The sequence below is a fragment of the Pseudorasbora parva genome, chromosome 19 (assembly GCF_024679245.1).
Source record: "Pseudorasbora parva isolate DD20220531a chromosome 19, ASM2467924v1, whole genome shotgun sequence".
NCBI classification, from domain to species: Eukaryota; Metazoa; Chordata; class Actinopteri; order Cypriniformes; family Gobionidae; genus Pseudorasbora; species Pseudorasbora parva.
Genome location: NC_090190.1, coordinates 41,875,093 through 41,894,253, shown reverse-complemented (window position 1 = coordinate 41,894,253; position 19,161 = coordinate 41,875,093). Strand labels below are relative to the sequence as shown.

Here is a 19,161-nt window from a genome sequence, read left to right as displayed (position 1 = left end):
AGAAGCAATCGGTATAAACATTAATTTATTCCTACTGCGGTTTCCTTGTTAAAGGGGCACTTTAACAAGATGAATCTGTATTTAAACTGGGTCATTAATGTAGTAGAAATGTGAAATTATTTTTGAATTCGGTGCCTTCTAGACTGAGAAAAGACAGAAAATGTATTTTTGTCTCATGGGGATGAAAGACTACAATTCCCAGAATGCTTCGCTGCCCTGTGAGGTCATTCCCAAAGCCACCGCTACTGAACTAGCAAAAAAAACTGAAAATCCGAAATCGCCCCCTAACCCCTAAATAGGGCATTATTTGAGGGGACGGCCATATAGTGGTGTGCGAAACCACAGTGGACATGTTTGAGTGCACTCATTCATTCACATGTTGCACCGCAATAACGAGTGTACAGCCGATGTACACACAACAGCTGTCCGACTTCACACACTCGTTTTCATTCACTCCTTCAAGTGAACTGTAATAGTGGACTAACATAGGGAACAGTGAATGAGGGTTAAGGGGCCAATTTCTGATTCAGCCTCTGTTTTGCGGGCCGCTTTCTGATATCAGTCTCTTCACTGCACGCGTGACTGCGCGTCTGAACATACAGTGAGCATAGTAATGTAGCCTAAACGGGATCACACTGACTGAAGCTCTGCGCCGCGTCTCAGGATCTCACACCCGACGCGCACATTATATACGCGCAAGTAAGTTTTGAATCGACTTCTGTCAGAAGGTCTGCACGATGTATTAAATTTATAATATATAAATAATCCCTAATACCATCCATGTACATACTGATTTCACCCTCTGCTACAAGATACACCCATCGTGCAGCTCTTCTGTCTGAAGAAGATTCAAAACTGAGCTCGCGCGTATATAATGTGCGCGTCGGGTGTGAGATCCTGAGACGCGGTGCTGACCCCTTTAACTGTCAACCGTGGCAACATAGGAAAAAACGTTTCTACTGAGCTGCCTGATATAAATGTGATTATTTATTTATTTATTTATTTGTTAAATTGCATTTGGCATGTATTGATTTCATTACGTCAAAAGCCTTCGTGGTCCGGATGGATTTATCTCGCGGTCCGGATGCGGACCGGAGTCCGCCAGTTGGCGACCCCTGCTGTAGTGTAACGTCAAATATACATATGAAATATTAATTTCAATATATGGATATTACTATCATGGGAATAATTCTATAAATTATTATTGTAATAATTGTTTGGTACAGTGTCAATGTAATGAGATTAATATCACAACTAAAAATATCTTTGAGTCCTCTTTAGGGTCCAGGTACAAATCAAGGCTTTTTCTTTGATCGATTTGCTCTGTACATCAGTTAAAGCTCTTAGGGCCCTATTTTAACGATCTGAAACGCAAGTGTCAAAGCGTGAAGCGCAAGTAACTTTGTGGGCGGGTCTCGGCGCTGTTGCTATTTTCCCGGCGGGATAAATGGCTCTTGCGCCCGGCGCTAATCTAAAATGGGTTGGTCTGAAGTAGCTTCATTATTCATAGGTGTGGTTTGGGCGTAACGTGAATAAACCAATCAGAGCGGCATCCAACATTCCCTTTAAAAGCAGCTGCGCAAGTTCCCTTATGGGTCGCTATTATTATGGCGTATTTACCAGACGCAGAGGAGTTGTGTTGTATGGGGATGGGAGAAACCCGTCAAAAATAGCGTCGGTTAAACAGTTTTCTCAGTTTTTCAGTCAATTTTTTTTCCTGGTTTTTGACGGACAAACCAATTTGTCAGATGTCCTTATATACATATATGTCTTGCCACTATTGGGCAAACAGGTCTGATCCTTAATTACTACAATTAGCCTGAATAATTTGTAAGCTAGATTTATGCCTATTTTTTCATATCTTCGTGGCGCACCACAATGATTTCCGTCATTTCATGAGTTAATATTTTTTTAGTGTAACAATTTATGATTTGCAAAAATAACTGTTGCATCTGTGTAGATTACATGAGCAAAGTGTATGCGCGTTGAGCACGCTATACATTATGGTCAAGCATGCGCCCTTAAAATAGCATAATGAACAACGCGCCGCTGACTTTAGACTGGGTTTTTTCTGGTCAGTGGCGCAGTTGTTTAATGGAACAGCAGAATAGCACCAGGGATTGTTTGCGCCGGAACACGCCTCCTTTTTTGCGCTGAACCGCCCAGGAAGCGCAAGTTCATTCGCTAGTTTAGCGACGTGCTTCTGTGGAGGGAAAAGCGCGCTTTGCACGAGTGCAAAATAGGAATGACACATGCGGCGGTGTACAAAGTAAATTGCGCTGGGTGCAGGATAGGGCCCTTAATGTTGAGCTCTCAAACTGATCATTTACTTTACTTCAGCCTAGTACAACAACTTTTTTTCTGTTAAGTCTGTTAAGCTAAATTAAATTGTCCTTGGACAAACTAGATTTGGGCTAAGCCCTGAATATTTACAATGTCTGTCTCCGCCCCGGCAGATACATTAGTTTAAAGGAAAATCATTATCAAATACTGTTGATTTTTCTTTTGTTTGGAAAATAACTGTATTTGTCCCACCCTCACCCTCCGGGAGAAAGTTCAGGCACAGGATTTTTCTGTCTTTCTTTCCTCCTTTGTGAGATTAATAAAATCTCTCTCTCTCTCTCTCTCTCTCTCTCTCTCTCTCTCGTTACTGTTTGACAGTCGCGTCGGGTGTTAATTAGCTGGTCTAACAAATTCTCTGCTCTGTTTCTCACACGCACACACACACACACACACACACACACACACACATACACACACACACACACACACACACACACACACACACACACGCGCACACACAGAGAGAGATAGAATCAGGTGATGTGACTCTAAATGAATCTCTCGTTCTCACAGTATCTCTGTAAGGCGCATCAGTTCCTGTAGAGATAGCATTACACATTCTCCTTTTTTGTCAAATAAATGAAAAGCATGTCATTAATGTCTTCTCTCTAGCTTTCCTCAGAGATGGTCAAGTCAAGTACAGTTTGCGCATGATTGCATGATATAACAATTAAAAAAATAAAATAAATCTGTATCCTAGATTGTGGATAATTAAGCTATATATCACACGCCGAAGTACATTTCTGGAGTGTTAATGAAAAGAAACAACAACAACAATACCCGCACAGGTTATTTATTGTGTTTCGTATTTATTCAAGTGCATTTTTGTTCACATACTGAGAGTCCTTTGCTTTTATTGCTTTTAGTTGTTTTGTGAATTTATTTTGGATGTTTAAAATATTTTCTGTTTTTAGTGTTAAATAGTCTTTAGAAATTAAATTAAAGTTTACTGATCTTTGTAAAGGTGTACCTGCATTATTATGCCATTATCATTATTTTAGATGGTCTCAGAACGACAATATTATCGTTTATCGCAATAATTCAATAATGCCAATTTATCGTCCAGCAACATTTGTTATCATGACTCTGCATTTCTCCTCATCTCTAGTTTGCTTCCTATTCTAGCTGTCAAATAAACCTCTGCTCTGTACATTACTGTACAGTACTTTCATGAATTGCTTTTGTTTTGACAAAATGTAAATATAGATGTAATTTAGAAAGCTCTGCAGAATCTCTGTATTCGGTGTGAGATGATTCTGAGAGTTTTTCTGACCTCAAACTGTGATTGAGCTGTAATTAGATCAGCGAGGCAGGGGAACCCAATCCCATAATGCATCTCTCTCCTCTGCTACCCACAACCCCCTGTCAATGCCCTTCAAAACTTACCGTCTCTTCCAGAACCGAGCCAGATGGCATCAAAGCTGTTCAGAGGTGGAGAAAGTTATTCATTTTGATGAAATATCATTTCTTTTTCATTTTTAGTAGGGCTGTGCGATATTGAAGAAAAATGCAATATGTGATATCTTCTTAAATAATGTGATATTCGATAAGTGATATCTTCTTAAATAATGTGATATTCGATAAGTGATATCTTCTTAAATAATGTGATATTCGATAAGTGATATCTTCTTAAATAATGTGATATTCGATAAGCGATATCTTCTCAAATAATGCGATATTCGATAAGTGATATCTTCTTAAATAATGTGATATTCGATAAGTGATATCTTCTTAAATAATGTGATATTCGATAAGTGATATCTTCTTAAATAATGTGATATTCGATAAGTGATATCTTCTTAAATAATGTGATATTCGATAAGTGATATTTTCTTAAATAATGTGATATTCGATAAGTGATATTTTCTTAAATAATGTGATATTCGATAAGTGATATCTTCTTAAATAATGTGATATTCGATAAGTGATATCTTCTTAAATAATGTGATATTCGATAAGTGATATCTTCTTAAATAATGCGATATTCGATAAGTGATATCTTCTTAAATAATGTGATATTCGATAAGTGATATCTTCTTAAATAATGTGATATTCGATAAGCGATATCTTCTTAAATAATGCGATATTCGATAAGTGATATCTTCTTAAATAATGTGATATTTGATATGTGATATCTTCTTAAATAATGTGATATTCAATAACCGATATCTTCTTAAATAATGCGATATTTGATATGTGATATCTTCTTAAATAATGTGATATTCGATAAGTGATATCTTCTTAAATAATGTGATATTCGATAAGTGATATCTTCTTAAATAATGTGATATTCGATAAGCGATATCTTCTTAAATAATGCGATATTCGATAAGTGATATCTTCTTAAATAATGTGATATTCGATAAGTGATATCTTCTTAAATAATGTGATATTCGATAAGTGATATCTTCTTAAATAATGTGATATTCGATAAGTGATATCTTCTTAAATAATGTGATATTCGATAAGCGATATCTTCTTAAATAATGCGATATTCGATAAGTGATATCTTCTTAAATAATGTGATATTCGATAAGTGATATCTTCTTAAATAATGTGATATTTGATATGTGATATCTTCTTAAATAATGTGATATTCAATAACCGATATCTTCTTAAATAATGCGATATTTGATATGTGATATCTTCTTAAATAATGTGATATTCGATAAGTGATATCTTCTTAAATAATGTGATATTCGATAAGTGATATTTTCTTAAATAATGTGATATTCGATAAGTGATATCTTCTTAAATAATGTGATATTCGATAAGTGATATCTTCTTAAATAATGTGATATTCGATAAGTGATATCTTCTTAAATAATGTGATATTCGATAAGTGATATCTTCTTAAATAATGTGATATTCAATAACCGATATCTTCTTAAATAATGCGATATTTGATATGTGATATCTTCTTAAATAATGTGATATTCGATAAGTGATATCTTCTTAAATAACGTGATATTCGATAAGCGATATCTTCTAAAATAATGCGATATTCGATAAGTGATATCTTCTTAAATAATGCGATATTCGATAAGTGATATCTTCTTAAATAATGTGATATTCGATAAGTGATATCTTCTTAAATAATGTGATATTCAATAACCGATATCTTCTTAAATAATGCGATATTTGATATGTGATATCTTCTTAAATAATGTGATATTCGATAAGTGATATCTTCTTAAATAATGTGATATTCGATAAGTGATATCTTCTTAAATAATGTGATATTCGATAAGTGATATCTTCTTAAATAATGTGATATTCGATAAGCGATATCTTCTCAAATAATGTGATATTCGATAAGTGATATCTTCTTAAATAATGTGATATTCGATAAGTGATATCTTCTTAAATAATGTGATATTCAATAACCGATATCTTCTTAAATAATGCGATATTTGATATGTGATATCTTCTTAAATAATGTGATATTCGATAAGTGATATCTTCTTAAATAATGTGATATTCGATAAGTGATATCTTCTTAAATAATGTGATATTCGATAAGTGATATCTTCTTAAATAATGTGATATTCGATAACTGATATCTTCTTAAATAATGTGATATTCGATAAGTGATATCTTCTTAAATAATGTGATATTCAATAACCGATATCTTCTTAAATAATGCGATATTTGATATGTGATATCTTCTTAAATAATGTGATATTCGATAAGCGATATCTTCTCAAATAATGCGATATTTGATATGTGATATCTTCTTAAATAATGCGATATTCGATAAGCGATATCTTCTCAAATAATGCGATATTCGATATGTGATATCTTCTTAAATAATACGATATTCGATATGCGATATCTTCTTAAACAATGCGATATTCGATAAGCGATATCTTCTAAAATAATGTGATATTCGATATGTGATATCTTCTTAAATAATACGATATTCGATATGCGATATCTTCTTAAATAATGCGATATTCGATAAGCAATATCTTCTTAAATAATACGATATTCGATATGCGAAATCTTCTTAAATAATGCGATATTCGATATGCAATATCTTCTTAAACAATGCGATATTCGATAAGCGATATCTTCTTAAACAATTCGATATGCGATATCTTCTTAAAAAATGCGATATTCGATAAGCGATATCTTCTAAAATAATGTGATATTCGATATGTGATATCTTCTTAAATAATACGATATTCGATATGCGAAATCTTCTTAAATAATACGATATTCGATATGCGAAATCTTCTTAAATAATGCGATATTCGATATGCGATATCTTCTTAAATAATACGATATTCGATATGCGAAATCTTCTTAAATAATGCGATATTCGACATGCAATATCTTCTTAAACAATGCGATATTCGATAAGCGATATCTTCTTAAACAATGCGATATTCGATAAGCGATATCTTCTTAAACAATTCGATATGCGATATCTTTTTAAATAATGCGATATTCGATATGCAGCATTTTCTTAAACAATTCGATATGCGATATCTTTTTAAATAATGCGATATTCGATAAGCGATATCTTCTTAAATTAAATAATGCGATATTCAATATGCAGCATTTTCTTAAACAATTCGATATGCGATATCTTTTTAAATAATGCGATATTCGATAAGCGATATCTTCTTAAACAATTCGATATGCGATATCTTTTTAAAAAATATGATATTCGATAAGAGATGTCTTCTTAAACAATACGATATTCGATATGCAATATCTTCTTAAATAATGTGATATTCGATATGCGATATCTTCTTAAACAATGCGATATTCGATAAGCGATATCTTCTTAAACAATTCGATATGTGATATCTTCTTAAACAATGCGATATTCTATAAGCGATATCTTCTTAAACAATTCGATATGCGATATCTTTTTAAATAATGCCATATTCGATGAGCGATATCTTCTTAAACAATTCGATATGCGATATCTTTTTAAATAATGCCATATTCGATGAGCGATATCTTCTTAAACAATACGATATTCGATATCTTCTTAAATAATGCAATATTCGATAAGCGATATCTTCTTAAATAATGCAATATTCGATAAGCGATATCTTCTTAAACAATGCAATATTCAATATGCGATATCTTCTTAAACAATACGATATTCGATAAGCGATATCTTCTTAAATAATGCGATATTCGATATCTTCTTAAACAATTCGATATACGATATCTTTTTAAATAATACGATATTCGATATGCAATATCTTCTTAAACAATTCGATATACGATATCTTTTTAAATAATACGATATTCGATAAGCGATATCTTCTTAAATAATGCGATATTCGATATGCAATATCTTCTTAAACAATTCGATATACGATAACTTTTTAAATAATACGATATTCGATAAGCGATATCTTCTTAAATAATGCGATATTCTATATGCAATATCTTCTTAAACAATGCGATATTCAATAAACGATACGTTATTGCTATCAGTGTGTAAAATCTATTTAAATTATATATATTTTTAAGTATTTAAAACCTGAGAATTATATTATTTATGTGTTTCACATTCTTTCTGGGATTCACATTTTTTCGCTACAACTTCTAAAAGTGACCAGCAGTGTTTTAGCAAAAATGTATGTCACAAATCTGACAATATAATTTTATAATTTTAACATCAGTGTAAACCAATAAAAAAATGTTATGCAAATATTTAAATACCAAAAACTCTTTGCTTGACTTGGTAATATATAGTTAAATCAACCTAAAACTTAACATCAAGAACATGCAGGTAATCAAAGACTCCTGAACTAGGGGTGGACGATTATTTTTATTTTTTATTAATCTTTGTTATTAAAAATAAAAACAGTAGTCTTCATATGAATTATATATACACTGATACATCATAAAGCTACAAAGGTTATTCAGCCAAGAGCACAGTTATTTTCTCTTGTTTTTGTGTTTTTGACAAACAGCGGCAGGTTTACTGTATTAGTCACTTTAAGACATAATGCATGGATGTGCGCACATTTTGCTGTGTGTGTGTGTGTCATATAGCAGACCGTGCAAGACTGCAAAAAGTCATGTCAACAGTCATGCCCAGTACACTTTTCACAATGTTGAATAACCTATTCAAATCATTCAGATATTGCGTGCCGTTGCGATATGCATATTGCGATATATACATTTGTGATATTTCGATATATTGCACAGCCCTAATTTTTAAAATGGCTTGCTCTGATAATTCGTTCACAAAATGACCAGGAACACACACATGTAGACAGAGTTAGTTTTGGTTTCATGTCAGCATGAATAATGATATTTCAGTTTTGTCGGTTCACTAATCATATGATAATGAGATGCTAATCAAGTGTAAATTTCCTCTCTCACCTGAAATGGCAGGAAGATCCGGCTGCTCATTAGGCCGTGTTTTCCATAGGAATAGAGATTTGTATCCACACTATTCCCATGATGCTTTGTGTGAATTATGCATCATCAAGCACAGCAAGCGGTGCGAGCTACCGAACTATAAGCATTCATGTGTATGCTTATGGATACTATGGTAATTTTGTATGTGGGTTATATTTGCATATTAATGTTTATGATCATAAACTTGTGTTTTAGAGCAAATGTATTATGCCTGTTGTTTACATGTACTGAACAAACCTCTAGAGGACACACAAACATAATATAATTTCACATGTATTCATACACACACACACACACGTTTACAAGATGAGTGGGCGGAGTTATCACGCTCTGAAAAATGCAATGCGTCTGAAATCACATACTGTATATTAGCTGCTATATTTGGTTTGAAACATACTACACACATTCATACTATATATAACGTACTTTTAAACGGTTGCAAAGTATGTTTCAAACCAAATATAGCAGCTAATATACAGTATGTGATTTCAGACGCATTGCATTTTTCAGAGCGTGATAACTCCGACTACTCATCTCGTAAACAAGTGTGTGTGTGTGTGTGTGTGTGTGTGTGTGTGTGTGTGTGTGTGTTTATGAATACTTTTGCCTACTGTTTTATGAATTAATACACCTCCCAGCTCACTAGTTTTTTGCGTACTATATAGTATGGAAGTAGGCAAATGGAAAATTTGAAATAAAATATGAAAAGACAAGCTGTATAAACTTCACTGAAGAGACAATAATCACACTAATGGTGACTTGAAACATAAAAAATAAAAAAAATAACATAAAATAGAATCAAAAAACAATACATAAAGCTAAACTGTCTATTAAAACTGTTAATACAAATGTTGATGTATATGTAATGTTTATGCCACCATGTTTTAACCAAAAACAAGTGCTTTATTAGTGATATGGCAAGTCCTGGCTGTTTAATATTTTAAGTTACACATACTAAATGGCCTAAAAATATATATTTTAAATTATTTGAATGGCTTATTCTGGATTCAATAGTTCAATCAACCCTTAAAATAGAGGCAAAATATGAGTTGAATTTTTGAGAGCACTTATTAATTGTACAGTCTTGTTCAAAATAATAGCAGTACAATGTGACTAACCAGAATAATCAAGGTTTTTCGTAGATTTTTTTATTGCTACGTGGCAAACAAGTTACCAGTAGGTTCAGTAGATTCTCAGAAAACAAACAAGACCCAGCATTCATGATATGCACGCTCTTAAGGCTGTGCAATTGGGCAATTAGTTGAATTAGTTGAAAGGGGTGTGTTCAAAAAAATAGCAGTGTGGCATTCAATCACTGAGGTCATCAATTTTGTGAAGAAACAGGTGTGAATCAGGTGGCCCCTATTTAAGGATGAAGCCAACACTTGTTGAACATGCATTTGAAAGCTGAGGAAAATGGGTCGTTCAAGACATTGTTCAGAAGAACAGCGTACTTTGATTAAAAAGTTGATTAGAGAGGGGAAAACCTATAAAGAGGTGCAAAAAATGATAGGCTGTTCAGCTAAAATGATCTCCAATGCCTTAAAATGGAGAGCAAAACCAGAGAGACGTGGAAGAAAACGGAAGACAACCATCAAAATGGATAGAAGAATAACCAGAATGGCAAAGGCTCAGCCAATGATCACCTCCAGGATGATCAAAGACAGTCTGGAGTTACCTGTAAGTACTGTGACAGTTAGAAGACGTCTGTGTGAAGCTAATCTATTTTCAAGAATCCCCCGCAAAGTCCCTCTGTTAAAAAAAAGGCATGTGCAGAAGAGGTTACAATTTGCCAAAGAACACATCAACTGGCCTAAAGAGAAATGGAGGAACATTTTGTGGACTGATGAGAGTAAAATTGTTCTTTTTGGGTCCAAGGGCCACAGGCAGTTTGTGAGACGACCCCCAAACTCTGAATTCAAGCCACAGTACACAGTGAAGACAGTGAAGCATGGAGGTGCAAGCATCATGATATGGGCATGTTTCTCCTACTATGGTGTTGGGCCTATTTATCGCATACCAGGGATCATGGATCAGTTAAAATACTTGAAGAGGTCATGTTGCCCTATGCTGAAGAGGACATGCCCTTAAAACGGTTGTTTCAACAAGACAATGACCCAAAACACACTAGTAAACGGGCAAAGTCTTGGTTCCAAACCAACAAAATTAATGTTATGGAGTGGCCAGCCCAATCTCCAGACCTTAATCCAATTGAGAACTTGTGGGGTGATATCAAAAATGCTGTTTCTGAAGCAAAACCAAGAAATGTGAATGAATTGTGGAATATTTTTAAAGAATCATGGAGTGGAATAACAGCTGAGAGGTGCCACAAGTTGGTTGACTCCATGCCACACAGATGTCAAGCAGTTTTAAAAAACTGTGGTCATACAACTAAATATTAGTTTAGTGATTCACAGGATTGCTAAATCCCAGAAAAAAAAATGTTTGTACAAAATAGTTTTGAGTTTGTACAGTCAAAGGTAGACACTGCTATTTTTTTGAACACACCCCTTTCAACTAATTGCCCAATTGCACAGCCTTAAGAGCGTGCATATCATGAATGCTGGGTCTCATTTGTTTTCTGACAATCTACTGAACCTACTGGTAACTTGCTTGCCACGTAGCAATAAAAAATATACTAAAAAACTTGATTATTCTGGTTAGTCACATTGTACTGCTATTATTTTGAACAAGACTGTAGGTCTACACTAAAGGTGTACACTAGGTGTCCTGTAATGCCCCTTTTTACAAGATGTAAAATAAGTCTCTGATGTCCCCAGAAGTGTGTATGTGAAGTTTTACCTCAATTTCCTGATATAATTATTATAGCATGTTAAAACTGTCACTTTTTGAGGATAAGCAAAAACACATAGTTTTTGTGTGTGTCCCTTTAAATGCAAATTAGCTGCTGCTCTCCGCCCACTTTCAGGAAGAGGGCGGAGCTTCAAGAGCTCATGTTAGCAGCTCTGATTACCTCACACACACTGAAAATGTCAGAAACTGGTCAGCCTTTTATGATCAAACCGGAGTCAGACAATAATGGAGAGACTCCAGAAGAAGATATGACATGTAGAAATAGACAGTGTGTTTCTGAAGGGATAGTTGATGAAGTTATGAGTTAACAATCTTCAGTCATTGATTAGCATATTCTGTCATGATCTATAAACCGCTGGTGTGGGAACTGTGGTAAAATGAGCCAGAGAATATCTGCTGATGAAGAGAGAACAGGGATAGTGTAGTTTAATTACGGTTATAATATCTGCAGATGAAGAGAGAACAGGGATAGTTTAGTTTAATTACGGTTATAATATCTGCAGATGAAGAGAGAACAGGGATAGTTTAGTTTAATTACGGTTATAATATCTGCAGATGAAGAGAGAACAGGGATAGTTTAGTTTAATTACGGTTATAATATCTGCAGATGAAGAGAGAACAGGGATAGTTTAGTTTAATTACGGTTATAATATCTGCTGATGAAGAGAGAACAGGGGTAGTTTAGTTTAATTACGGTTATAATATCTGCTGATGAAGAGAGAACAGGGATAGTTTAGTTTAATTATGGTTATAATATCTGCAGATGAAGAGAGAACAGGGATAGTTTAGTTTAATTACGGTTATAATATCTGCAGATGAAGAGAGAACAGGGATAGTTTTGTTTAATTACGGTTATAATATCTGCAGAAGAAGAGAGAACAGGGATAGTTTTGTATAATTACGGTTATAATATCTGCAGAAGAAGAGAGAACAGGGATAGTTTAGTTTAATTACGGTTATAATATCTGCTGTTGAAGAGAGAACAGGGATAGTTTAGTTTAATTACGGTTATAATATCTGCTGATGAAGAGAGAACAGGGATAGTTTAGTTTAATTACGGTTATAATATCTGCTGATGAAGAGAGAACAGGGATAGTTTTGTATAATTATGGTTATAATATCTGCAGATGAAGAGAGAACAGGGATAGTTTTGTATAATTACGGTTATAATATCTGCTGATGAAGAGAGAACAGGGATAGTTTTGTATAATTATGGTTATAATATCTGCTGATGAAGAGAGAACAGGGATAGTTTTGTTTAATTACGGTTATAATATCTGCAGAAGAAGAGAGAACAGGGATAGTTTTGTATAATTATGGTTATAATATGCTGTTGAAGAGAGAACAGGGATAGTTTAGTTTAATTACGGTTATAATATCTGCTGATGAAGAGAGAACAGGGATAGTTTAGTTTAATTACGGTTATAATATCTGCTGTTGAAGAGAGAACAGGGATAGTTTTGTTTAATTACGGTTATAACTTATGTTGTCATCTTGCTTTATGACATGCTAAAGCATTTGTGTTCGTACTGTATCAATAAATGTGAAAGACGGACTACAGCTTGAGCGACTCCCAAATGTGTTCGACTATAGCAACTCTTCCTCTCGCAACATGTTCTCGTGGGGGCGGGGCTTATGTAAATATTAGGGTTTGTGATGTCACTAACTGGTTGTAGTTCCTACCAGCCGTTTGTTGTAGTCCTTAAAGATAGATTTCTGTAGAAGAAAATATCTCCCTTAGCTCTGAACTTTTAGCGTTGTAACTTTGCAGATGTTTTTTATGCTCAGACAGCGACACTACACACTCACTATGCTTCATCTCCAATTTTCTGTCTGCCTGATTCTTATTAGTGTAGTTATATTAGCAGGAGTTTCTGGAAAACTGAAGGTCTAATCTGAGGCTGTAAAAGGTCCAGAAGCTTTCCTAACATGGTGTGTGCCAGGAGCGTCTCTTCATGATGAGAAATTGAGAACATGGAGCGTTTAAAACAGACATAATGAGAGGTGATGAAACGTTTAAACTCACATTAACCTCTTTATTAAAACAGATGAGCCGTGAACGCTGCACTGATCACATGATCAGGCTCATTATTTCTGACATTTCTGAAGGCATATTATACCACAAACACACACAATAATCAGATCGTCGGAAAGATTGTATGTGTGGAGTCCAAGTGTTTGTTTACACAGGATGAAATACACACACACACACACTGCCAGGCATGTCTGTTTCCTTCGCCAGTCACGCCATCTTTCCAAAACAAGAAGCACACTGAGCATGTACATGCCAGACGGAGATTGAGACACACACACACACAGACACACACACACACTATGCATTTTCTGTGTGTGTGTGTGTGTGTGTGTGTGGCTTCATTGATTAGAATGACTATAACAAACACACATGACAGACATTTACAGTATAAATAACGAGATGGGCTTTGTAACAATGTCTGTAGTGCCTTTATGGGTCTTGAGAGAGGAAATGACATTGGTGTCAATGAAGGCCTTTCTGAGCCATCGGATTTCAACACTAATATCTTCATCTGTGTGTGAAGATGAACGGAGGACTGACGGCTGTCCAACCACAGGAGGAATTAATGACTGAATGCAAATTTTTGGGTGAACTAATCCTTTAAGTTAGCCTGACAAGCCAGAGCCTCATCCAGATGTTTGGTCTGGAAACTCTCCATCGACAGCTCAATCTGAGGGGCGGATAAACGGCTGTCTGTCAAACTCCCTCTGCACGCGATAGGATAGCGCTACACCAACCAGAGCAACGAAGGTGAAGCAGAGCTGACAGATTAAACATTCAACGTATCCGTTCGGCTAAACTCCGATCACATCTTCCCTTCTTAAGAATGACTTCAGCTGCGGTTCTTTGTGCTTTTCTCAGAGGAAAGCTTAATTCAAGTCTTCCAGAGTCGCGGTCAAAGCTGATTCGAAAGACCGCCGTTCGCCAGTTTCTGTGTTTACTAGAAGCACGCAAACGCAACTCGGCCGTCGTCATTATGGCCCCGCCCACCGACTCTATACACGATGTGATTGGTCCGACCAGAGTTTGGCTTTTACAGCTCAGAAGTGTATTGAGAGTTGCTAGACGACACTCGCGGCAGATTAGATTTGCAGCCGCTAGGGTGCGTCTAGATTTCTAGGCTACCTTTAAGTATGTGAAGCCAACATATTAAACCACTAGCCCTGGTGTTGCTTACTGTGATATTCAGCTTTACACACACATACTCACACTCACACACACACACACACACACACACACACACACACACACACACACACACACACACACACACACACACACACACACAGGCTTTAGTGGCAGTGTAAATTACTTCATGGCAGTGAAGCGTGTTTGACTCCCTATTAAAGGACATTACAGTGACAGAGGAGCTCAATCTGCTGTCTGTCTGACTCATTGCGGTCTATTAGTGTGTGTTGTTCTGTCAGTGTGTGAGTGAGAGTCAAAACCTGATCCGTCCTGAACCATCCGCCCTGATCCGTCCAAAACCTGAACCACGATTCGATATATATTACAATGCTGAACTCACAATATATGTATCCCCATATTTTAAAGCAGCACTAGGTAACTTTTCAACCTTCATAATATATTTTTTAAGACTCTTGTGATGATAAATCGACTTACAATAGGTTGAATGACACGTCTGCCATAGCCTGATGGGGTCTGTGTCGTTTTTAATCGTACTTTTAAACTTCGGGTTTCGGGTAGTAACCCGAGAACAAAAAGAACTACAAAATTCGACTGCTTTACGGCATATACGTCACTTCCACCAACACACACAATTCCTTTCATTCGGACGTGCGAGCCCAACTTTGTTCGTCGGATAATATAGTCATGTCCGAAGCAGCGCAGACAAATAAGAAAGAAAAGGTTTTGTTGGAGGAAAGCAATAAGAGGAAACGAGAGAGTGATGTGATTAAAGGCAGGACGAGGATCAACATGTGACCAGCGTTTGCTCGTCGGCGTGAGCTGAAGGAGGCGTGCCCGACCGATGCTGTCCTGCTTGTTACGGTGAGCTACCACTCAAACATTGAACTGAAGTATCATATAGATTCTGGAAAACGGTAACCAATAGACTACTATAATGACGCTGGCTTGTAAACGTGAGCATCGAGATTATTTGGCGTTTGAAAAAATAAAACCCATGAAATTATATTCATTTGACATGCTGAAGCATATGCCACTGACTGTAACGTTACCTGGGATGAAGACATTTCACACGCGCCGCCAGAAGAACACCTGCATGTGAACTCCTCCTGCAGTGTTCAGGGGAACTGTTAGTGCTGCACCGACCCGCGGGACGCTTTTATGAAGTTATTTGGCCCGCACCGCACCACTGTATATATTTTTACAACCCGCCGTGCACCCGCGACCATTAAATAGACGTACGGGTCCGCGGGTTATGAGACGACCCGCGCATCACTAGTTCAGGGCTATCAGGGCTGTCATGTCAGCAAATGCACGCCCGATGGCATCCCCTGTTGTTGGATGACAGATCTTACGACAGTAGTTGAGGACATTATTTTTTCCCAACTGTAGGGGGACCCCGAGAGCAAAAGTTACCCAGTGCTGCTTTAAAGCCAACATAGTTTTTTTATTTTACTTTTTGTATTATTAAACACCTTTAACTTTTTTGTTTTAAATTTTATTCAACTTCTTTCACATGTACAAGAAACTTCCAAGTGTGTTTTTAAAAACAAAGCCCAAAATTAGGTTCATATTCCAAACCATTCCAGAATTACATTCATTTGAATCTGGACATCCCCTTTTCAGCTCTACCCTCCAAAAGGGGGGGTGACACTTAAGGGGTTCAAATACTATTTTTATTTGTGTATTATTATTATTATTAGGACCCACAAATATTCCCCCATTGCATCATTATACATTATATCCAACATTATATATAGTCGTTTAATGTAATAAAGTCAGCGTAAACTTGCATTTTGTTCCCCCTAGCATTACTGGAGCATCTCTCCCGCTATTAATACATGAATAAACCTAATAAAATGCTTTGAACAATCATACTACTAAAACTAAATGTGATCTGGTGATTTAAATGATGTTTGCGCCTTCACTATAAGGAGTGCCGCTTTAAATTATGTTTGCGCTTTGACTTTGAGGTGTGTGTGCGCTTCAGATGATCACGCCATCCATCACAGCTCTAATCGCAAGAAAGCTCATCAAAATGGCCGCTCCCAAACTGTAAACGTTTAGCTCTTCCAAGAACTTTAATTCTGCATTTACTCGCTCTCGTGTTGTTTTCCTCATCACGCAATCATATGAACGTCCGTGTTTACTACAGTATGTTAATCTGTTCATCATAAGCCATCGCTCGTGTCTCTTCAGAAGACTTGGGTTTGGATTAGACACTCAGTTAGTTATTTAAAATAAGTGTCTAATCTAAATCCAATCCTTAAAAGAGCCAAAAAAATGTCATAAAGGCATCGTAAAAATAACATATTTTTATGATGCCTTTGTGACCTTTTTTTGGATCTTTTACCTTTGAGAGGAATAATGGACTTTAAATGGAGGGACAGAAATCCCTCAGGTTTTATAAAGAATATCTTCATTTACAGAGATGGGCATAAATACATGGAAATGTATTTAAAATACAAATACTAAATACTGTGAGGAAAAATGTATTTAAATACAAATACAGTATTTTGTATTTTGAAAATACACCAAATACATGTGAAATTGGCAATTCAGTGAAGGTATCCATATTAGGCTGTAATCTATCTGGGCCTATTCTGAATGCCAAAAAGCATTTAGATGTGTGCAACTGCTTAGAAACTTTCTTTTTCAATTTGAATTTGAATTTCCTTTAGCAGCAGTTATAATAACACAAATTACGTCAATAACTCATTCGCCCTCACTTCTTTTTCCACTCCAACATTCCAATTATTCCTGCCCACTAACAGCTGCACAGATATATGTGCTTACCCCAATAGGCCTATCTATGTAAATGATTTAGAAAAAGTTCCATCGATTCACATTTTATATTATTGCTACGAATCTACAATATGTATTGTCATATGATATCACTCATCCCTAACATGCAGTAACGTTAATACTTCAAACACATTTGACAAGCTACTTTAATCAACAAATAGAATTGACCATGACATCCTCACCTTATTCCAACAATTTTGTAAAGTTGCCGATCCAAGGCTGGGTTGTACTAGCCTAGAAATCTAGACGCACCCTAGCGGCAGCAAATCTAATCTGCCACGAGTGCCGTCTAGCAACTCTCAATACACTTCTGAGCTGTAAAAACCAAACTCTGGTCGGGCCAATCACATCGTGTATAGAGTCGTTGGGCTTAACATAATGACGGCAGAGTTGCGTTTGTGTGCTTCTAGTAAACACAGACGCTGGCGAATGGCGGTCTTTCGAATCAGCTTTGGCTGTGACTCTGGAAGACTTGAGTTAAGCTTTTCTCTGAGAAAAAAACAAAGAACGACACTGAAGTCATTCTTAAAAAGGGAAGATGTGTTCGGAGTTTAGCCGACCGGATACGGCGAATGTTTAATCTATCAATGAGCTCCGCTTCACGTTGCTCTTGATGGTTGTAGCGCTATCCTATCGCGTGCAGAGGGAGTTTGAAAGACAACCGTTTATCCGCCCCTCGTATTGAGCTGTCTATGGTGAGTTTCCAGACCAAACATCTTGATGTGGGTCTGGCTTGTCAGGCTAGGGCTGTACACTTGCGGCTCACCTGAATGAATGTTGGGGGGAGGGGCGTGTCTGGTCTGAACTAGTAAATGCATGAAAACAGCTCCTGATAAAGAGGTTGCCTGGCTCAAAGTATTTTGAGTATTTTGAAAATACAAAAATACTCATCTTAAATGTATTTAAATACAAATTACATTCAATTTTTTCCAAAGGCTTTAAAATACAAAATACAAAATAGTATTTTGTATTTCAAATACGTATTTTAAATACATGTATTTGAAATACTGCCCATCCCTGTTCATTTATGTTTGGAAGTTAAATGAAAAACGACATGATGGCGAGTACATGATGACAGAGTTTACATTTGTGGTACATTTGTGTTTTGGGTCAATTATACCTTATAAATAGGCCGACTACAGCAAGTTGAGCCTTGGATAAAACACCTCCATAATCATAAGGTTTCCATCAGCTATCACGATATATCGTTTAACAATATATTGTCACACCCATGTTCATATTCTCACATTACTAACACAATCAAACATTCGTCATCATGCATGACTTTTGAAATCATGTAATGCATAATTGTTTATTAAATGCAGTGAAAACCCCCAGCTCAAACACAATATATCTTTTCTGTGTATTTCCCTCTGTGTGTGTGTGTTTGTGTGTGTGTGTAGCAGCAGGAGCAGGACCCCACTAACCTGTACCTGTCTAATCTGCCCGTCTCTGTGGATGAACAGGAGCTGGAGGCGGCGCTTCGACCCTTCGGTCATGTGATCTCCACACGGGTATTACGAGACGCCAGCGGCGCGAGCAGAGGTGTCGGCTTCGCCAGGTACACCACCGCTGTGTGTGTGTGTGGGGCGGCATGTTTTTGTAACATATGAGGACAC

The 19,161-nt window shown here is 36.2% G+C and overlaps 1 protein-coding gene across 3 annotated transcripts in view; it reads left to right on the top strand.

The window, feature by feature from the left end:
- LOC137047445 (RNA-binding motif, single-stranded-interacting protein 3-like) overlaps positions 1-19,161 on the top strand; it is a 58,767-nt gene that overhangs the window by 20,994 nt on the left and 18,612 nt on the right. Inside the window, exon 5 of one of the 3 annotated variants that reach the window (XM_067425084.1) lies at positions 19,009-19,103. In XM_067425084.1, the coding sequence (XP_067281185.1) occupies positions 19,009-19,103 (95 nt within the window). Of the gene's footprint in view, positions 1-18,945; positions 19,104-19,161 lie in introns of all 3 variants that reach the window. The other 2 variants (XM_067425083.1, XM_067425082.1) reach the window with 2 other exon arrangements.